General features: G+C 42.9%; 2 protein-coding genes across 2 annotated transcripts in view; one reads left to right on the top strand and one right to left on the bottom strand.

Annotated features, from left to right (window-relative positions):
- The window catches only part of LOC132117576 (GTP-binding protein SAR1b-like), a 44784-nt gene extending 29095 nt beyond the window's left edge, over positions 1-15689 (top strand). The window contains exons 6-7 of the mRNA XM_059526946.1: positions 208-339; positions 14455-15689. Of these exons, the coding sequence (XP_059382929.1) occupies positions 208-339; positions 14455-14571 (249 nt within the window). The 3' untranslated portion in view covers positions 14572-15689. The remainder of the gene's footprint in view (positions 1-207; positions 340-14454) is intronic.
- A 688-nt stretch (positions 15690-16377) lies between these two features.
- The window catches only part of LOC132117572 (organic cation/carnitine transporter 2-like), a 29708-nt gene continuing 23095 nt past the window's right edge, over positions 16378-22990 (bottom strand). Inside the window, exons 9-11 of the mRNA XM_059526944.1 lie at positions 22127-22309; positions 16799-16934; positions 16378-16722 (exon numbers count right to left, since the gene is read on the bottom strand). Of these exons, the coding sequence (XP_059382927.1) occupies positions 16650-16722; positions 16799-16934; positions 22127-22309 (392 nt within the window). The 3' untranslated portion in view covers positions 16378-16649. The remainder of the gene's footprint in view (positions 16723-16798; positions 16935-22126; positions 22310-22990) is intronic.

Here is a 22990-nt window from a genome sequence, read left to right as displayed (position 1 = left end):
GTGTGTGTGTGTGTGTGTGTGTGTGTGTGAACGTGTGTGTGTATACCTGTGTGTGTGTGTGTGTGTGTGTGTACCTGTGTGTGTGTGTGTGTGTGTGTGTGTGTGTACCTGTGTGTGTGTGTACCTGTGTGTGTGTGTGTGTGTGTGTGTGTGTGTGTGTGTGTGTGCGTGTGTTTGTGTGTCTGTGTGTGTGTGTGTGAATAACAGGCACTAATGACAGATGAGACCATTGGAAACGTGCCCATCTTGATCCTCGGCAACAAGATCGACAAACCTGAAGCCATTAGTGAGGAGAAACTGCGTGAGATCTTTGGGCTGTACAGTCAGACGACAGGAAAGGTAAGACGCTTCATGAGAACATGATGTTTGAGATGAGAGCCTGGAACAGTCAACACACACTGACGCTTGTGTCCTGATTGTCTGATGTCTGTGTGAAACTATGGCTCTTTCAGATCCTCTGATGTGAACCAGTCTGAATACAGTTAGCTGGACACTGATTGGCCAAACGCTCGTCATGTGGAGCGTTGTTTACACACTCATACTCCATGATCAGACCGTGATAGACAGACAGGCTTCTGTTGAACTGTGATCAGGTCTCTGTTAGGGAAGCACCGGTTGACCGGCCATAAATCGGAACAGGCCGGTTTTTGCTTAAAATACGCAATCAGCAATCGGACGGTTTTTGGTCTTTTTCTGTGTGGGTCCGCACCCTGAACACGAGTAGACCATGAAGAGATCGTGTTCAGATCAACTTCTCACGTGTTGGATGAGAAACGAAACGGACTAAACTACAAAAAAAAAAAAAGCATTTCAGTTTTGCAAGTAGAACCTGCATACAAGTTTTAAAAGACAGAAGTAAACGTCAGTTCTGCATTAGGATGATTATTTTTATTTTACCTTAAAAATACATCGACTTAATTTGATTTAAAAATCACCTGCTGTAGCACGGTAAAAAAAAGTCTTTCAATCATCCAATTAAAACATTTATGGGTAATGATCATAGACTGTATGGTAATGATTCACATTTACACATTAATTTTTTAACTGGAGACAATAGTTATTTATTTTTCATTGGCTGAAGTAAAAAATATAGATGTGAATCATTGCCCTAATTTTTTTTTTTTTATTGGATGAATGAAACACTTTGCATCTGTGTTTTATTCGCACCAACATTATTTGATTTGAACATTTTGGAATAATTTACTTATATAGCATACTTTTTTATTCTCACTGGTAAAGCTTTTTTTAAATTTAAAACCAAATTCAAAAAACTAAAACAAATACTGAATGCTGATTAAGAAACATCTTATTGAATGTGTGTTGATTGTGGTGTTGGGACTGTAGAACTATGCAGTTGTTGCCTTTAATTTCACACGGTCACAGTTAATCTTTTCATTTAAGGCCAGTTCTCTGTAGTTTCAACCCCATTCAGAAACAAAAGCTAAGTGCTGATGTCTGTAACATCTGTGTTTGTATTGAATGTAGGCTGCTTACTGTGCAGTTACTGCTGTTAATTTCAGATGGTTACGGTTATTGTTTTCAATAGCCAAAAGCCAGTTTGGCCTATTGAATAGTAATAAACATCTTGTTTATGCATACTTTCCTTTATGTTTGTTGCATAAAGATAAACAAAAATCGGAAATTCGGTATCGGAATCAGCCAGTTTGCTTGTAAAAAAATCGGTATCGGAATCATCCATGAAAAATCATGATCGTGCATCCCTAGTCTCTGCATCACTTCAGTGTGAGGGTCTCTGGGGATGTGGTTTCTCTGAGGTCCTGTGATTAGATCCTGTCACCAGCCGTGTTTAACACAGTGTTAGCTCAAAACCCTTTCAGACAGCAGCGAGTGCTTGAAACCGCTTCTGTTTGAGATCTGAGTGGGTTCTGATCACCATACAGGGCAGAAGTATCTATTAGCCGTGTGAAAGACTACGCTAGCCATTACCAGAGTAAATATGGTAAATATGACAGCTTGGAGAAATCAGACAAATACACAGTCCTTTATGTATTTAGTAACATCTTTTATCTGTCAGTACGTCTCGTCTCTTTACACCTGACTGTCTGATGTTTATATTTATCTCCAAGTATGCCATACAATATAAAGGATAATTATAGTTTTTGTTCAGAGGCTCAGAGTGGTCTCTTTCTTCTGTGTAAATGCCTTTATTTCTGTGTGACTAATTTTCAATCCTCACAAATTAATTCACTATGATCAATGTATCACTTACTGTAATACTGGTATAACTTTGATGCTTTTGGATTTAAATCTTATAAGTAAACATCAAAGCATGCAAACAAATGCCGCTCTTAATTTGGTTTATTGATCTCGGCCAGCTCCGGTGATTTATTTCTGATCAGTTTCCTGATGTTGGTCATATGATGAGGTTTGTGTGACATTGTTCCAGAGAGACGTGTAAAGAGCAGCTTCAGCTTCTGGAGTGACGGAGGAAACTAGCGCTCGACCGATGAAGTGTTTCTAACAACCGATGACATATCTTGGAAACCAGGGGACGATATAAAGCAGATTATTATTATTATTACTTTGTTATTAATATTTAAGAAATTTTATTGGATTAAAAAAATAAATGTGTAAAATAAACATATATTTTAAAATAAAATAATATATTTAAAAATAAACTATATTTTAGATGACAGTATTTTTCACAAATATTTATAATTAAAAAAACAGTAAACACTGTGATCAAGAGCACTCCGTATTCTGGGAAGTTTGTGTGCATTGGGAATCATATTTTTCAAATAAAGCCAGGATAACACTAATCTTACACACATGAATGTGACCGTGAGCAAATGAACCACAGCAGAACTTTAAATCAGGAGTTTAAAGTTGAAAGCATTCGATGATACACACGTCACCAGATCTCAGCTGGACTAGACTCCGTCTGTAAGGTTCATTGTGAACGAATCTTTAATGTGACTCAGGAAGAACGAGTCGTCTCGTGGAGTGATTCGTTCAGTCGTTCATGCGCGGTGTTCCACAGGGTTCTGTCCTGGGACTAGTCTGAAGTTCATCTGTTTCAGTGCAGTCTGAGCCCGAATGAGGATTGATTAGTTCATCTCTCGAGTCATCACATGACAGAACCATAAGCTTAGACCTATGCAGTCTGAGCCGGAAAGAGACTTAATAATTATAATAATAATAAGCAACTCTTTATTACCTTTGGTACTAGGCAAAAAAAAAGATTTTTTTTAATTAATATTTTTTTTTTATCTTTTCCGGTGTTTATTTAAACAAACATTTAAATGAAGATCTGTGAATCTTTTCATTAGTCTTCTGCACTAGATGTCTTATTTATCTTGTGTGATGTCACAACAGAAAGCCTGTCACTTACTCAGTGCTCATCATGGACGAGATCCTGTGATACTGAGTCTTGGATAAGAACAGAGCAATATGTGCGATGTGCACTGCTCAGGTAAAATACTGTAGTAAAACTACGATTCTGTGGAAGCATTAGACATCACACGTAAACTTCTGTCGTCTCACTATGATGATATGAATACACAAATTTCATTCCTAGCTGCTCGGTGTTACGGATCACTCGGAGACAGAGGAGTAACAGATGAAAGATGGTATTTATTGAATTGACACAAGCAGAGGAGCGGGAAGTGAGGAGTGGATGGGTGTTGGGATCCGTGCTGGGAAGGAAGGGGCCACACACACGCACCGAGGGGTTTTTGAGGATCTTGGAGGCAATCCTTGGAGAGAAGATGGAAAAAGGGTCTTCGGAGGTTATCCTTGGAGAGAAGGTAAAGAGGAGTTAGTCCTAATAGTTAGCGCAGGAATGATCTTGTCGCGAACGTGACCGGACAATGACTGGGTGCGTGTGTGTGGCTTTTATGGTGCTGTGGTGAATGACAGGTGATGAGGATCAGGTGGTGGTGTTTAGAATTCAGGTGAGGGTGTGCACCGTGATTGTGTGGAGGTGGAACCTGGCGTGTTTGTGACAGTACCCCCCTCCCCAGGGCCCCCTCTTGAGGGCCGGGGACCCCGACGTCGTGGTGGGCGTCCTCTACCCCTGGGAGCTGGTCGGTTGGGGTGTCTGGAGTGGAAGGTATCCAGCAAGGTGGGGTCCAAGATGTCGTTGCGTGGGACCCAGGAGCGTTCCTCTGGACCGTATCCTTCCCAGTCCACTAAGTACTCCAGCTGCCCACCACGCCGCTGGGAGTCGACCGCGGGAACATCAGAGGGCTCAGGTGGCTGGTAGCCGAGTACGCACTGGAAGGGTGTGAGTCCGGTGGTGGGTTGACGGAGGGAGTTCTGTGCGTACTCGGCCCACCCCAGGAATTGGTTCCAGGAGTTCTGGTGGCCGTGACAGAAGGTACGGAGGAAGCGTCCGATCTCCTGGACCTTCCTTTCCGTCTGCCCGTTGGACTGCGGGTGGTAGCCGGAGGACAGGCTGATGGCCACACCTAGGAGGGAGTGAAATGCTTTCCATACCCGGGAGATGAATTGGGGGCCCCGATCCGACACAATGTCCTCTGGAATGCCGAAGTACCTGAAGACATGGTTAAAGATCAGTTCTGCCGTTTCCATGGCAGTGGGGAGACCCTTCAGAGGAAGACGACGACAAGCTTTAGAAAATCGATCCACAACAATCAGAATACATGTGTTATTATCAGAGGGAGGAAGGTCGGTCATGAAATCCACTCCTAGGTGTGACCACGGGTGATTGAGGATGGAGTTTGCCAGATGGTAAATGGCGAGGACTCTTGGACATGGCGCAGCTGTTACATCCATTCACGTACCTTCTGACATCCGAGGCCATGTTGGGCCACCAGAAGCGTTCCCGTAGCAACGAGAGGGTTTCATTGACCCCCGGGTGACCAGTGCCAAGTGATGTATGGGTGGTGTGGACGAGAGGAGTGCGACTTGTCCTAGGAATGTACTGGTGTCCTGGTGGGCAACCCGGCGGAGTGTTGTTAGGAGCTTCGGCTGGAGGTAGGGTCTCTGCAGACCAAGTGATAGGGGCAACTATTACCTTGTCTGGGAGGATGGGTTCAGGGTTCTCAGACCTCTCTTCGGGTGAGTAACATCTGGACCAAGGGGCAACATTCTGATCTGAAAAATGAAGCCTACCCGGAAGTGCGAAAAACTGCAATACATCGAAAATCCGCCAGGGGAAGATCCCAAAGGGGAGCAAATGTCCATAGCCCCCATGTTAAAATGTCCGTTTTCACAGCATAAATTCATGTTTTTACAAGTTGGTCCCATGGACTTTTATTGTATTTTTCGATAGCTTCCGAGTGCCGGACAACTGTGAGGGGGGTGATTTTTTTTCTAACTCGTTAGTTTAGATCGTATATAGATATAAAATATATGACAATAAGGGTGTGGTTAACTTTGAGTGACAGCTTGATTGACAGCTGACAAGGCAGCGCCACGGAGAATGACAACAAGAAGCGCCATTTTTTAATACAGTTGACATAAAATACTACTGTTTCTGTATCATGAAATGTAGTTTTAAGAGGTTTTCAGGCGAGAATGTAGTTGTTTAAAGCTCAAATCTGTGGTTTATTTAAAGATTTATGAAAATTTTATCCAGTTGATCCAGCGATGACCGGGCGCTCGGCGTTCATGTACCCCGCCTGAAGCAGTCTTTCCTCTGCTAGACCTTCTAAAGTTTGCCGCCAATGCCGCGGACTCTGGCGTCTCTGTACTGGTTAAACATGAGATATAATTCTTGTGTATATCTAATGGGCGATTTTTGGTCTCGTAAATCTATATTTTTTTCCCTGGGCAATCGTTTTGGCTGAGGGGAAGTTTCATAACTTTATAAGCTATTTAACTTTACCGATGTATGGTTAGACTAGAGCGCTGACTTTGTATGTTTAACTGAATTGTTTGCTTTATTTGTATAGCTTCTTATACCTTTTACTTATACTTTTATAATGGCTAATATTGATAAAACGGAAATTTAACAAAAAGAGACTGGGTTGAGTTTTGTCATTTTAAATTTTAATACAACAAAGATGATCTGTAATGTTGTTTACTGCAAAATCTGTTGTTTAGTACAAATGCACATATTGCCTGGACCATAAAATGTTTAATATTTTTATATTATATTTAAAATGAAAAGAGGCAGGTTTGTGTTTTATATTTTTTTTCATAAATAGGCAAACGTTATGTGTAGTTGAATATAATCAATATGCGTTGCCTGAACCACATTTGTGTGGCTATACGATTTCTTTTAATGAAAATGAAAATAGTTAGTATGGTGTTTTATAACATATTTCTTTGCCTAAAATATACATAGAGGTAACCAAATTTGCAGAGCGAGCTGAGTGAAGCGTGCTGCGTCAGAAGGTGGGCGGGGTTATGATTTCCCAAGATTTTCCAAGATGGCGCTGCCCATACCCCCCATAAACGGCTTCAAACCCGTTCTTCAGAAAGTCTATGGGTAACGTCACAGACGCTTTGTCCATATTTTTTACAGTCTATGATCTGGACAGAGCATTGGCCTTAACATTCTTTGCCCCAGGGCGGTAAGTGATGGAGAACTGGAAGCGGGTGAAGAATAGCGCCCAGCGGGCTTGTCTGGGGTTGAGTCTCTTGGCTGCTCTAAGGTATTCCAGATTTTTATGGTCAGTGAGAACTTAAAAAGGGTGTTTGGCTCCCTCCAGCCACTCCTCCAGGGCAAGCTTGATGGCAAGTAGCTCCCTGTTACCAATGTCGTAATTTACCTCCGCCGGGTTGAGCTTCCTGGAGAAGAAGGCACATGGATGGAGGCGGCTGGGCGTCCCCTGCTGCTGAGACAGGACCGCACCCACTCCGGTGGTAGAGGCGTCCACCTCCACGACGAATGGCAGATCTGGGTTAGGATGCACTAGGAGTGGGGCGGTCGTAAAGGCCAGCTTCAAGGCCTGGAAGGCTTCGGTGGCGGCAGGAGTCCATGACAGGGACTTGGGCTTCTGACGAAGGAGGTTGGTTAGAGGACTGGTGATGGTACTAAAGTTCTGAATGAATCGTTTATAGAAGTTAGCGAAGCCAAGGAATCGCTGTAGTTCCTTTATGGTGGTAGGAATGGGCCAATCCCAGACGGCGCTTACCTTCCCCTCGTCCATCCGGATGCCACTGCGGTCGATGGTATAGCCAAGGAACTGCACTGAGGGCTGATGGAATGAGCACTTCTCTGCCTTTAGGTAGAGCTGGAAGTCCCTCAGGCGTTGCAAGACCTCCGCAACGTGGCGTCGATGTTGGGCCTGGCTCCGGGAGTATATCAGGAGTTCATCGATGTATACTAGGACGAATTGATGGAGGATATCCCGGAGCACCTCATGCATGAAATCCTGGAATACGGAGGGGGCATTTACTAGCCCATACGGCATCACGCAGTACTTGTATTGGCCAGTAGGGGTGATGAAGGCTGTCTTCCACTTGTCCCCCTCGCGTATCCGGATGAGGTTATACGCGCTGCGGAGGTCCAACTTGGAGAATACAGTGGCACCACGGAGATGTTCTAGGGCCGCTGGGACGAGGGGGAGAGGATAGCGAAACTTCTGTGTTATCTTGTTGAGGGCTCTGTAATCTATACATGGCCGTAAACCTCCATCCTTCTTGGCCACAAAGAAGAAACTCGAAGCAGCAGGGGAGGTAGATGGGCAGATGTATCATGTACCATGGCCTTCTCCTCGCGAACGGATAGGGGATAGATCCGTCCCCTAGGCACTGGTTCACCCGGCAGCAGATCTATTGCACAGTCCCATGGCCGGTGTGGAGGCAGCTTGGAGGCCCGCTTCAGGCAGAAGACATCACTGAAGGGGGCGTAGCACTGGGGTATGGATATGGACTGGTTGACGACAGGGCTTTCAATAGAGGTGGTGTAGACTGGTAGTGATTCGGGGGGACGTTCCGCGGGAACTGGACAGCCGGAGATACATGATTGAAAGCAGGCTTCGCCCCACTTCAGGATTTCTCCGGTCTTCCAGGAGATAACCGGGTTGTGCTGCTCCAACCATGGGCGCCCTAGGATGACGTCAGCGGTGGAATCCTCCAGAACCAGCAGATGGATATCCTCGTGGTGAAGGAGTCCTGTTTGGAGGGAGATTGGGCCCATGCAGTGGCGTACATATTTCTTGCTTAACGGCCTGCCGGTGATGGTGTGGATTTGGTAAGCGGCCGGCATGGCCGAGGTTGGGAGCCTGAGTTGACGGCATAGGGCGCCGGAGATGAAGTTGCCGGCTGACCCAGAATCGAGGAGGGCGGAAACTGGAAGAGACACATCAGCCGCAGTAAGTGTCACAACAGTGGTGAGTGGTCTCATTTGATATCGTGAAGGAAGGATGGCACTCACCATGGGACGAGGAGGACGAACGGGGCACCAAGCTATGGAATGCCCCGGGGCTGCACAGTACAGACAGAGATTCTGGGCCAGCCGTCTTTGACGCTCCGACATAGTGAGGCGGTAGGAGTCCACGAGCATGGGCTCGCTGGCTGGTTCTGGGGAGCTGACGTTCTCTGGTCGGCAGAGCGGAGAGGAGGAATGCGCCTAGCCCTGGTGCTCTTCTAAGCACGACTGCATACGAGTGGCGAAGCGGATGGACAGCTGGATGAATCGCTCGAGGCCGATGGTAGCCTCGTATGATGCGAGATGCAACAGCACTCTGGGCTCCAATCCTTGGCGATAGATAGTGAGAAGGGCCTGTTCGTTCCACCCACTAGAGGCCGCCAGAGTTCTGAACTGCAAGGCATATTCATTGACAGACATATTCCCTTGTTTCAAATTGTATAGTCTCTCACCTATTGAGGAGTCCCAGGCGGGTTTGCTGAACACTTCTCGGAAATGTTCGATGAAGCTAGAATATGACTGGGTTACAGGGTTATTCTGGGTCCAGAGAGAATCTGCCCACTGTAATGCCTTGCAACTGGGAGATAATGAAAGCTACCTTAGCTCGATACGTTGGGTATGAGAGCGGTTGCATCGCCAGGACCAGTGAACACTGAAGTAAGAATCCGCTGCATTCCTCCGCCGAACCAGAGTAGGGCGCTGGCCGTGCCATGGGACTGGCGTGCACGGCAGGTGAAGGAGGGATGATGGGATCCGCAGAAGTGCTTGCTGTTGGTGGTGATGCAGGTGCTGTCATGAGTGTCCGACGGAGTGCATCAACTAATTTTTGGAAGGGATCCGTGAGGCTCATGCTTGTGTCTCTCGGTGCTGGTCCGGTCATCTGTTACGGATCACTCGGAGACAGAGGAGTAACAGATGAAAGATGGTATTTATTGAATTGACACAAGCAGAGGAGCGGGAAGTGAGCAGTGGATGGGTGTTGGGATCCGTGCCGGGAAGGAAGGGGCCACACACACGCACCGTGGGGTTTTGGATGATCATGGAGGCAATCCTTGGAGAGAAGATGGAAAAAGGGTCTTCGGAGGTTATCCTTGGAGAGAAGGTAAAGAGGAGTTAGTCCTAATAGTTAGCGCAGGAATGATCTTGTCGAGAACGTGACCGGACAATGACTGGGTGCGTGTGTGTGGCTTTTGTGGTGCTGTGGTGAATGACAGGTGATGAGGATCAGGTGGTGGTGTTTAGAATTCAGGTGAGGGTGTGCGCCGTGATTGTGTGGAGGTGGAACCTGGCGTGTTTGTGACACTTGGAGAGTCTACCATCATATCACATACACAGCAAAAGGTTTATTTTAACATGAAGAAACTGTCAAATATATTACTATTTTCTGCCTTAAATCTTTACTTTTAAAGGAATAATCACATTTATATTATTTTTTATTTTAATTGAAAACCTTTGTTTACCAAATAATTTAATTTGATTGATAAATTAAATTGTTTTATGTTTTAATCTGATTACCAGAAAAAATAAGAACATTTTATAAGGCCCTATTATTGTTTAAAAAAGATTGAGAATCGAATCGAGAGCTTGTTAATTGAAATTGGATTGAATCGGGACATCTGATCGATACACAACCCTGTTTATTACAACATTCAGTGTATGGAGAATAACCACCATGACAGAAATTCAAACATTTATAAACTATAAGAATAAAGCTACAATTTGAGACCAGAAACACAGTAACTGTAAGAGTAAATAATAATTATAATGATGATGATGATGATAACTGTGCACCTTGTAAATTAATGTCTCTATCAACGCTGTCATGTGACAAAAGAGCGAACCTGAAGCGGGCGGCAGTGGCTCAGTGGTTCATGTAGGTTGTCTACAAACCGAAAGGTTGGTGGTTCAATCCCCGGCCTGACCTGACCATGTGTCGAGGTGTCCTTGAGCAAGACACCTAACCCCAGCTGCTCCCGATGAGCTGGATGGTGCCTTGAATGGCTGACACCGCAGTCGGTGTGTGAATGAGTGTGTGAATGGGTGAATGTGTGGCAACTTGTAAAGCGCTTTGGATGGCCATGTGGTCTGTTGAAAGCGCTATATAAATGCAGTCCATTTACTGAACTAATCATAGACTGAAGACCCAGATAAACAATGAATTCATCTTTTCTGTTTCTTATAGCATTATAGTTTTGTCTTGTAGTGTGTTCAATGTTTACATAAGGACTAGTAGACATGTTAGGGAAGTAACACGTAACATTTTATATGTTTGATAAAATGAACGTTCATTTTGCTGAATGAGATTAAAAGGTCACGTGTGTGTGTGTGTGTGTGTGTGTGTGTGTGCGCGCGCGCACTCCGGCATCTTTAGCAAAGCAGAAAAACTTATCAGCTGATGCCGATATTTAAAAAATTGCAAATATCTGCCTTGACGATATATCGGTCGACCACTAATGGAAACGCAGTGTGATTTGTGCTTGTGCTATTAGCCCCGACTCACTGCAGAAACCCCTGCTTTAGTCAAACACAGCCAGCGCTGAGCCCCCCCCTTAACGACGTGTGTAGATGAAACCCCTGTTCAGCTCCCCCGCCCCCCCCCACACACACACACACACACACACACTCACTCACACACACTCACACATATATACATGTATTCTTTACAGACACCAGTTTCACACATTGGTTGTCATAGTAACAACACTAGTTTGAGTTTCCTAAGACATTGCACATAATTTGCACATAAATCACACATATAATAATTTTATTAACATTTGGATTAGGATACGTTTAGATACAATTGTTTTGTTGTTGTTTTTTGAAACATTGATTTAAAGTGTCAGTTATTGCATTACTATTTCAGTCAACCCTATAAAACCCTTTGTTACCCCAAACTACATATAAAAGCCTGATCAGTGGCACAAAAGTAATCAATGCAGCTACTTAATCCTTTGCTATTCATTAATCTGTGAATGCGTAATGATGCATCAAACTCGACAAAGTGGTTCAATAAAGCATGTATTGATCTCATGAATTAGCGAATTTTACTATACCAATATTTTTAAATTGACTGTTAAAGTTCATTTAGGAATATTACATGACACACTGATTCTTTAAAAATGCACACCTTTTGGACAAATCTTGCACTATATATCAACTGATTTATTAACTGCCACAAATACTGCCTAAACCAAATACTGATTTTGTGCTCTTTATTTACTGTACCAATATTTTAAATTGGCCTTTGAACTTAGCTTTATTGCATGTCAAAAAAAAATCTTGTCTTGCCAAAGCACTGACAGAGCGCATTGATCTAATGGTGCTCCAAATTCAAGCTTTGCACGCAACAATCAGTCAGCATTCGACAGCGCTCTGATCCATGGTCAGATGACCGTACTCTAGCCCAGGGATCCAGTCATGTTTCAGGGAGACTGTGCCAGTCTTTATACAGCAGTGCAGCGCTCTGGAGCTCTGGACGATTGCCTAACCCTACACTGCACCCGTCTCTGAGCTTCTACTGACGTCCCATGACCACTCTTGTGTGTTACATTATGACATTTCATAAACGCTAAGAGGCTCACAAATTAATTTCAGGGTTTGATGTAGGGCTGCACGATATTGGGAAAAAATGACATTGCGATATTTTATTTTTCTGCGATATATATTGCGATATTTTTTCTTACAAACAAAAATGGGGTGAGCACACTTACATTCTCATTTTAAATGATTTAAACATCGACACCATCGTGTCAATTGATTAATATGCGCGAGGGAGAGAGAGCAAGACAGCGCTTGTGTTGTTTGAAAACGGCTCGCTCTCTCTCGGTCTCTCTCTCAATTCAATTCATATTGCTTTATTGGCATGACATACAAAGGTACATATTGCCAAAGCATTGTACATAGCAGAATAGAAACAAACAAAACAAAAATACATATATATTCATAAGAAAAAAAAAATTCATGCAAAATAAATCCATATACATTTCTATAAACATTGATGGTACTTCTAATGTACTCTCTCTCTGTATCTCTCGCGCACGCTCTCTCTCTCTCTCTCTCTCTCTCTCTGTCTCTCTCGCGCGCGCTCTCTCTCTCTGTCTCTCTCGCGCGCTCTCTCTGTCTTTCTCGCTCTCTCTCTCTCTGTCTCTCTCGCGCTCTCTCTCTCTGTCTCTCTCGCGCTCTCTCTGTCTCTCTCGCGCTCTCTCTCTCTCTCTCTGTCTCTCTCGCGCGCGCTCTCTCTCTCTGTCTCTCTCGCGCGCGCTCTCTCTCTCTGTCTCTCGCGCGCTTTCTCTCTCTCTCTGTCTCTCGCGCGTGCTCTCTCTCTCCCTGTCTCTCTCGCGCGTGCTCTCTCTCTCCCTGTCTCTCTCGCGCGCGCTCTCTCTCTCCCTGTCTCTCTCGCGCGCGCTCTCTCTCTCCCTGTCTCTCTCGCGCGCGCTCTCTCTCCCTGTCTCTCTCGCGCGCGCTCTCTCTCTCGGTCTCTCTCGCGCGCGCTCTCTCTCTCTGTCTCTCGCGCGCGCTCTCTCTCTCTGTCTCTCGCGCGCTTTCTCTCTCTGTCTCTCTCGCGCTCTCTCTCTCTGTCTCTCGCGCGCTTTCTCTCTCTCTCTGTCTCTCGCGCGCTTTCTCTCTCTCTCTGTCTCTCGCGCGCTTTTCTCTCTCTCCCTGTCTGTCTCTCTCGCGCGTGCTCTCTCTCTCCCTGTCTGTCTCTCTCGCGCGCTCTCTCTCTCCCTGTCTGTCTCTCTCGCGCGCGCTCTCTCTCTCCCTGTCTGTCTCTCTCGCGCGCGCTCTCTCTCTCTGTCTCTCTCGCGCTCTCTCTCTCTGTCTCTCGCGCGCTCTCTCTCTCTGTCTCTCTCGCGCTCTCTCTGTCTCTCTCGCGCTCTCTCTCTGTCTCTCGCGCGCTTTCTCTATCTGTCTCTCGCACGCTTTCTCTCTCTCTCTGTCTCTCGCGCGTGCTCTCTCTCTCCCTGTCTGTCTCTCTCGCACACGCTCTCTCTCTGTCTCTCTCGCGCTCTCTCTCTGTCTCTCGCGCGCTTTCTCTCTCCCTGTCTGTCTCTCTCGCGCGCGCTCTCTCTCTCTGTCTCTCTCGCGCTCTCTCTCTGTCTCTCGCGCGTGCTCTCTCTCTCCCTGTCTGTCTCTCTCGCGCGCGCTCTCTCTCTCTGTCTCTCTCGCGCGCGCTCTCTCTCTCTGTCTCTCTCGCGCGCGCTCTCTCTCTCTGTCTCTCTCGCGCGCGCTCTCTCTCTCTGTCTCTCTCGCGCGCGCTCTCTCTCTCTCTGTCTCTCTCGCGCGTGCTCTCTCTCTCCCTGTCTGTCTCTCTCGTGCGCGCTCTCTCTCTCTCTCTGTCTCTCACGCGCTTTCTCTCTCTGTCTCTCTCGCGCTCTCTCTCTCTGTCTCTCTCGCGCTCTCTCTCTCTGTCTCTCTCGCGCTCTCTCTCTCTGTCTCTCGCGCGCTTTCTCTCTCTCTCTGTCTCTCGCGCGTTCTCTCTCTCTCTGTCTCTCGCGCGTGCTCTCTCTCTCCCTGTCTGTCTCTCTCGCACATGCTCTCTCTCTGTCTCTCTCGCGCGCGCTCTCTCTCTCTCTGTCTCTCTCGCACGCGCTCTCGCTCTCTCTCTTTCTCTCTCTCTCGCGCACGCGCTCTCTCTCTCTCTGTCTCTCTCGCACTCTGTCTCTCTCTCTCGCTCTCTCTCTCTCGCTCTCTCTGTCTCTGCCCTGTTAAACTTGCATGTGGTTTTCAGTCCTGTCAATTATAAACTTTCACTCTATGATGGTTAAGCTGTGCAATTAATCCGCGAATCACATTCGTCAAGGGCAGGGGAGTAGCTGGCCCGTACAGTTAATGAATAACGGATCAACTACGACAGCCTACATCGCACATCCTGCGATGTGACTATCGTGGATTCGTACATCGCGATATCGATGCTTAAACGACACATCGTGCAGCCCTAGTTTGATGTATTAAAAGGAAACACTGTTAAAGATATCAAGGATCGCAGGTTTTTTATCGTCTGTCTTGATATATTATTATAAATGGGTGAAATATGAGAGGAGCATTTGTGCCTGCTGGTGGCGCTATGACTAACTCCGAATCCCCTGCAGCCAGTCACATGTTCCCCTCACATCTGTGAACGTGTTTAATGGTTGTGTTTGTGTGTTCAGGGCAACATTCCCCTAAAGGAGCTGAACACTCGTCCTCTGGAGGTGTTCATGTGCAGCGTGCTGAAGAGACAGGGCTACGGCGAGGGCTTCCGCTGGCTCTCACAGTACATCGATTAGAGGAAGAGGAAGAGGAAGCACCGCACTCATCCCGCCTTCAACCACTCGACTCACACAGACTGTTATCATTCAGTTCAATTGTTTCTCACATTATTTCTTACCAAAACAACAAACCTGCAGCGATTCTGCAAATGCAGTCAATTCCAAACAATGAATCTTCGCATTGACATCTTCGCAACATTGATTTACTCTGTAATTTGATGTTTTTTTTGTCCGTTGATCTCTTTCTGTTCATCAGTGAATGATTCTGTGTGTGTACACAGCTTCTGAGTCATTTGCGTCACATACTTCAAACAGGAAGTGCATTGACTTCTCCAGTGTTTCGTTTCCTGTCATCAGGCTTTAAGATGAAGTCGAGACTGTCTAATAATGTGCTGATCTGTTGAATTGCATATGTTTATTTTTTCTCCCAAAAATGTAAACAATTGTACTGCCACATTCAGAAATTAATTTCCAAAGTTACTGTAAACTGAAATATAGACCAATAGTTGTTTTTCTTTTTTAGTATGATTTGTAATTGAAGACAGGCCCAGCGATGAACCTCAGTGTAATGTGTGAATATCATTACTGACCACAAGTGTGCGATCATCTGGACGAGAGCAGAGCATGCCTTTCTCACACACACAGATGATTATATTAACTGCTAATGACCAGTAACGTGATGAGGACACACACGAGAGTGAGATGTCTGATGTTTGATCGCTTAGAACAGAAGTGTGCAAGCGAGTGAAAGAAGGACAGCTGTTTATCGATCACATGGACAAAATGTAATTTATATAAATGCTATATGGATTTTTTTAAAGCTGTCCTTGAATAGCTCTTAATTTGAATAACATGGAGAAAAAGATAAAAATAAACGTTATGCATGCCTTGTTCCGTGATTATAATTAATTTTTATTAGTGTATTTTTTTTTATAAACACAAATAACATAGTGTAAAACATCTAAACCGGGATGAGATGCCAGTCTTCTAGCTCAGTTTCTGTGGAGTCGCAGTGGAATGGCACATAAATGCATTTTATTTTCTGTACTGTCCTTCTGTGTATCATTGTCATTCCATCTATGGCAGATACAGATGTTTCCATCAGAAATTGTAATAAATGTTTGCAATGAAAGCAAGCCATGTTGAGCTCACTTTTTTGGTGAATTGATGAATATGTCTCATACACATGCAGAGAGAAGTGTGGTGTAGGTCCTGCAATAAAGCCAATGCAATCCAAACAGCGATAGATAAACCACCTCAGCCAGGGTTTGTAATGAACACCAATGAATGTGGCACAAATAACACAGTCGGCTCACAAATGACTCTGAAATCTGTGAATCAGATGAAGAGTCGAGCAAAGTGCCACTGAGGATGTGCTCATGCATCTGGATACTTATACATTCACTTTACTGCTTTTTCTTCTGCCTTTTCTTATTGTGTATGAAGATGATAATTATGCCAACTGTATAATGTTGATGTTAACTCAATAAAAATAAAGAAGTACTGTGAAGTTTCCAGACAGGTTCTGATCCATCACTTTATCCAGGTCCACATCCGCTTCTCATTACTTACAGCATCTATGAAGAAGGTTTGTGTGTTTGCTCTCCATTTCTTTCTGCCACATCCCAGGGATAAATGTATAAACAGCAGTGCTCCTGAGTCTCTGCTGTGGTTCTCCGAGGCATGATCGTAATCGTTTGACTGTAAATTTGATCCAGAAGTAGTTGCATGAAAGATCAGTTTTAATTTGTGAATTCTGCACAAGCACTTTAAATATACAACAACCTGGATGCAATTTCCATTTCTGATTTTGGAGTGATTCTCACAACAACTATTCATATCTTTGAATTATGTTAACTACAATGGTAAATTAAAAAAAGAAAATAAATTCATGTTATAATGACAATTACAGAATGACAAAAAAGAACATCAATGTAAAAATGACCTGTAGACATAATTTATTCACATTTAATCAAGAGTTGCCAATAAATCTGTGAAGCCATCGACGAGGGCCATGTAGGATCTTCTGAATGTCTTCATGTCCAGAGGAGAATTTGTATTTATTTTTCCTGCTGTGTAGCCGTCGACTTTTCCTTTCACACATTTTCTTCTTTCACAATGACTGTTCCTTTCCCTTCCTCCAAGGTGCGTTTATCTTTTCCAATAAAACTAATACAAAACAAGAAATAAAGTCTATAGATAAAGATCTGTTAAAACACACACACACACATTTTAAGAGACTTACGGTTTGCTTTTCTGCATTTGTTCCAGAGTTTCGGGCAGCACTTTTCCAAACGTCTCTGGCAGAAACACGTTTGCTATTGAGGAAGCAATGGTCAGACTTCCCATCAGGATGTAGGGCAGATATTTGTTGAAAGTACCTGTGTGAACAGAAAAACAAGGTGTTTTCTCCAGTCCACTGTGATGCGGATGATTAGACACACAGGACAGCCACAGACAGTTTCACCCGCATCCCATCACAATGTACACATCCTACACCGACACCTAACTAAAGTTTTACCAATTTGTTTTACTCAATTTATTCATCTTTCAAGACATAGATAGGAAATATATTTCGGTAGTTGAAAAATATGCAGTAAAACGCTTTTCTGTAAAACACTATTCTGGCCCTAACTAATTAAAGTTGTCCGTGGAGTTTAAAAACAGGATATGATGTCACACCGGAGGACACAGTTTTCAGTGACATAATCTATCAAGTTCATATGCTTTAAGAAATATATGGATTAAAAAAATTATTGCCAATTACTAACATAGACACTTTAAAAATTATGCCTGAGGTATTCATTAACAATTGTATGCTTTTCTTTTTTATTTATAAAAGTTGTAATTTATTGAACATCCTTGAGACAGTCACGCCAGGACAATTTCGAGATTTAGCTCAAAAATGTATAATAATAATAATAATTATAATAATCAATCTATTAACAAAGGAGTTTTTATAACAATGGGTTCATTTAAGACATTGATGTCAAAATTATTTACATTTTTTGTCTTGTATAACAGTGAAAACGCCATGTCATGTCAACAACGCATTTAAGCAAACTTAAAATTAAAGAGTTTAATGACTGCTTTAGAGAAATGTATCAAAATTCAGTGAGATTAATGCTTCAAGCAAAAACCTGGTTAGGGTTAAAAACCTGGTTATGAAAATAACATTATTGATCATAATAATAATATTATTATTAATAATAATAATAATAATAAAATAAAAGAATAGTTAATTTTATGGGCTGGCATGACAGGTCAGATTAAAATGCAAAAATAATCAAATATAAGTGTAAACATGTTGAAACAGATTAAAGCAACATCAAAGTGAAGGCAAAAATCTGAGACTAGACAAGATTTTTACACTATTTAAAGAAATCTTCACTGATGACAAACATGCATGGAACAAATGGTCTGCAGGTGCATTTTAAATGTTTTAACTATTTTAACATCTCAGTTCTGCTTTCTGAGTATGAATTATAATATGCAATAACAGACAATATTCAAGCACTGTAAAAGATTTTTACACAAACTTAATTAACTTCTCTTTCGTATGATTTCATGAGTCTCTTCAGTCCTATGTGTTTTTAGAATGACCTCCTATCTGAAATTTTTTCCACAAATTGATCAGTGAAATAATTTTTTTTATAAATAAATAAAAACATTTACATTTAGCAGATGCTTTTATCCAAAGTGACTTAAAAACGAGGACAATGGAAGCAATCAAAATCAACAAAAGAGCAACGATATATAATTTATATAACAAGTCTCAGTTAACACAGTAAACAAAGTAGGGGCTTTTAAATAATATAATAAATATAAAGAAAACAGATAGAATAGAAAAAGAATAGAGCAAGCTAGTGTTAGAGGTCTTTTTTTCTTTTTGTTTTTGCTTTTGTTAATTGTATAATAAATGAAAAGAAAACAGACACAATACAAAAAGATTAGAAAGCTAGTTAGATATATATATATATATTAAGAATAGAATTAGAATAGTGAATGTTAAAGTTAGAGGGTCAAATAAAGATGGAAGAGATGTGTTTTAAGCCGATTCTTGAAGATGGCTAAGGACTCAGCTGCTCGGATTGAGTTGGGGAGGTCATTCCTCCAGGAGGAACATTTAATTTAAAAGTCCGTAAAAGTGACTTTGTGCTTCTTTGGGATGGCACAATCAAGCGACGTTCACTTGCAGAACGCAAGCTTCTAGAGGCACACAAGTCTGAAGTAATGAATTTAGGTAAATGGGTGCAGAGCCAGTGGTAGTTTTGTAGGCAAACATCAATGCCTTGAATTTTTTGCGATCAGCTATTGGAAGCCAGTGCAAATTGATAAACAGAGGTGTGACGTGTATTCTTTTTTGCTCATTAAAAATTAATCTTGCTGCCGCGTTCTGAATTAATTGTAAAGGTTTGATAGAACTGGCTGGAAGACCTGCCAAGAGGGCATTGCAATAGTCCAGCCTGGACAGAACAAGAGCTTGAACAAGGAGTTGTGCAGCATGTTCCGAAAGAAAGAGCTTGATCTTCTTGATGTTGAATAAAGCAAATCTGCAGGATCGGACAGTTTTAGCAATGTGGTCTGAGAAAGTCAGCAGATCATCAATCATAACTCCAAGGCTTCTAGCTGTTTTTGAAGGAGTTATGGTTGATGTGCCTAACTTGATGGTGAAATTGTGATGGAACGATGGGTTTGCTGGAATCACAAGCAGTTCTGTCTTGGCAAGGTTGAGTTGAAGGTGATGGTCCATCATCCAGGAAGAAATGTCTGTTAGACAAGCTGAGATGCGAATAGCTACCGTCGGATCATCAGGATGGAATGAGAGGTAGAGTTGAGTGTCATCAGCATAGCAGTGGTATGAAAAGCCATGTTTCTGAATGACAGAACCTAATGATGCCATGTAGACAGAGAAGAGAAGTGGTCCAAGAACTGAGCCCTGAGGCACCCCAGTAGTTAGATGTTGTGACTTGGACACCTCACCTCTCCAAGATACTTTGAAGGACCTATCTGATAGGTAAGACTCAAACCATTGAAGTGTGGTTCCTGAGATCCCATTTGCCAGTAGGGTTGATAGGAGGATCTGGTGGTTAACTGTGTCAAAAGCAGCGGACAGATCAAGCATGATAAGTACTGAAGATTTCGCTCTTGCCAGTCTTAGAGCTTCAAAAACTGAGAGCAAGGTAGTCTCAGTTGAATGTCCCCTTCTGAAGCCAGATTGGTTGCTGTCATGGAGATTGTTGTGTGTGAGAAATGTAGAGACTTGTTTGAACACAGCTCGTTCAAGTGTTTTTGCAATGAAAGGAAGAAGGGAAACTGGTCTGTAGTTCTCTAAAAGAGATGGGTTGAGGGTGAGTTTCTTAAGTAGTGGAGTTATACGAGCCTGTCTAAATGATGAGGGAAAAACACCAGTGTGGAGGGATGTGTTGATGATGTGAGTGAGTGCAGGTACAACTGCAGGAGAAATAGCTTGTAGGAGATGAGATGGAATAGGATCAAGCGGGCAAGTAGAGAGTGAAGAGAAGGTTGTAAATGAGTTTATGACAGATTGTGGTGTGGAAAATTGTGCACTGATGTTTGTAATTTTATTAATGAAAAATGTGGCAAATTAGATGCAGCTATTAGAGTTGATGCAGGAGGAGGACAAAAGAGCTAGAATTTTTTTTTTAAAAAGCATAAAAGAGTTAGACTAATTGTTAATTTTGTTATGGTAGTATGTCATTTTAGCAGTGGAGACATTAGCAGAGAAAGAAGATAGGAGTGACTGATACACATTAAGGTCAGTAGGATTTTTGGATTTGCGCCACACCGTTTCAGTAGCTCTAAGCTTAGAACGGTGTTCGCGTAGAACATCAGATAACCAAGGGGCAGAAGGGGTGTTACGGGCTGGCCTGGAAGATAAGGGACAAACAGTGTCTAAACAAATGTAAGAGTGGAGCAGAAAGTATCAGTAGCACTGTTCGCGTCCAAAGATGCACACAGTTTAGGGGAAGGAAGTGAAGATGAAACCATTGCAGAAAGCCGGGAGGGTGAAAGTGTGCATAGGTTACATCGAAAGATGACATGTGGAGGGGTAAGTGATGTGTAAGGGACCATGTTGAGGTTAAGAGTGAGAAGGAAGTGATCCGACGTGTGCAGTGGAGTAACCAGAACATGATCAGTGGAGCAGTGTCGTGTATAAATAAGGTCCAGGTGGTTGCCTGATTTGTGAGTAGCAGTAGTTGACACTCGGTTGAGATCAAAGGAGGCAAGCAGAGTGTGGAAATCAGCATACAGAGGTTTATCTAGGTGGATGTTGAAATCTCCAAGCATAACTAGGAGAGTACCATCCTCAGAAAAAGTTGATAGCAACACATCTAATTCATCCAAAAAGTTGCCCAGTGGTCCTGGGGGTCGATAGACAACTACAAAATGTATTTTAAGAGGGTAGGTAACAGTAACTGAATGAGATTCAAAGGAGCTGTTGATACCCAAAGATGGTAAAAGATTAAATTTCCAATCATTAGAGATGAGCAGACCAGTACCTCCACCTCTTCCAGTCAAACGGGGGGAGTGGGAAAATGAGAAATTATTGGAGAGTGCTGCAGGTGTAGCAGTGTCCTCAGGTTTGATCCAGGTCTCTGTTAGGGTCATGAGATTAAACTTTGAATGACTAATAATATAAGTAATGAAATCGGCTTTGTTTACAGCAGACTGGCTATTCCAGAGACCAATAGAAAAAGAAAGTAGTATATTAGCAGATATAGGCAAAATCCGCAGGACAAACAGAACAGTTATTTATTAGTCTTATTAAGTGCAACCATAATCAAAATTGGGCTACTCTCTCAATATTCAAGTCTAAGCCCAAGCAGAAACCAACATTTTCTTCAGACATGATAGAGAGCTAAGAGATGGTTATAACAACTACACATCCTATTATAGTGTGCACACTAATTACAGCCTAGATATTGTATGCAGCCTAATTTACATGCATCAAAAGAACAGAGGTGCTGAGCACGCACTGCATTCTACACGATTTGTCAGTCACTTACAATACGTGTCCATGAATGTTTTTAATTAATTCATATTGAAGTACAGCTTCAGAGAACACTCCAGCTCTGCTGTTGCCATCTCCACCATCCTCTCGCCTTAAGCCGCAGTCACACTACATGAGAAATTCATTTGGACGCTTCTTTTTAACAACTTAAATTCAACACATAAACAATAATAATACACCTAAAATGTAAAAACATACACTCTACTCCACTTTCCTGCAGCACTGCAGATTTTAATTTACATTCTTTTAATTCAGATAGGAGGTCATGCTGTGACGTATCGATCTGTCATTGGTCACACGGTGTCACGTGATTCAAATTTGCAGACCAGGCTTTACCAAGTTTGAACTTTGGAACGCAGTGAAATGTGAAAACTTTTCACATGGGCTTGCATTTCCAGTCTGACACTTTTGCATGCATATGAATGGAAGTCAAAGAAATGAAAAGTGTAATGTGATCACTGCTTTACTCCTGTGATTGCTGTCTGAACTCCTGACACAGGGCCCTATGCAGCTGCTTATATCTCTTATTAGGTTTACCCAGGAATATGATGTAAGGAGCGGTGATGCTGCCGATGCGAGCGGCTGAGGAGCACAAGCCCATGCCCAGGTTCCTCAGGACGGTGGGATACAGCTCCGCTGTGTAGATGTAAACCACGGTGAAGGACATGGTCAAGCCAAACTTGCCGGCCATCTCTAACGCCAGTGCCAGAGTATTCAGACCTGTGAAAGAGGCTCATCATTATAACGACCACTGCATACAAATCACTGCCCTTACCTGATGGTCAGCTGTGGATTTTATTAATTTTTTTATTTCTTTTTAAGGTGACATATTATGCCCATTTTTACATTACGCAATATATGTCTCTGGTGTCCCCAGAATGTGTCTGCTCAAAATACTCCACAGGTCATTTAATATATCTTTTGAATATTTCTATTTTGATTGAAAGCAGAAACACACTGTTTTTGCATTCTTTAAATGCAAATGAGCTGCTGCTCTCCGTCCCCTTTTCTAAAATAGAGCTGCATTATTACAGCTCGGACCTGCTAAAATCTGATTATCATGTTTATCACGCTGAAACCGTAAGAGTTTAAACTTCTGATATAGGGTTTTCGGAGAGCACACAGGTCCCTCTGTGATGTCACTAGGGGAGTGAAATTAGACACGCTCGTTTTCTTAGACACTTGCAGAAAAGGGCTTAACAAAACAGTGTTACTGAGTTCATCTCTTTCATGTTTCCTTGGTTAGTAGATGCACCGGGGACCTGATTATAGCACTTAAAAGTTAGGTTTTCATGATATGTCACTTTAAATATAATTCCTAGTCAAATTATAATGATATCTTAGTTTTATCAGCAATATATGATTTTTTATTAACAAAGTCAGAGAGTAGCATGTTCGGAT

This window comes from Carassius carassius, chromosome 36 (assembly GCF_963082965.1).
Source record: "Carassius carassius chromosome 36, fCarCar2.1, whole genome shotgun sequence".
Taxonomy (NCBI): Eukaryota; Metazoa; Chordata; class Actinopteri; order Cypriniformes; family Cyprinidae; genus Carassius; species Carassius carassius.
Note: the sequence above shows the minus strand (reverse complement) of the source record. Positions and strands in the feature narration are given on the sequence as shown.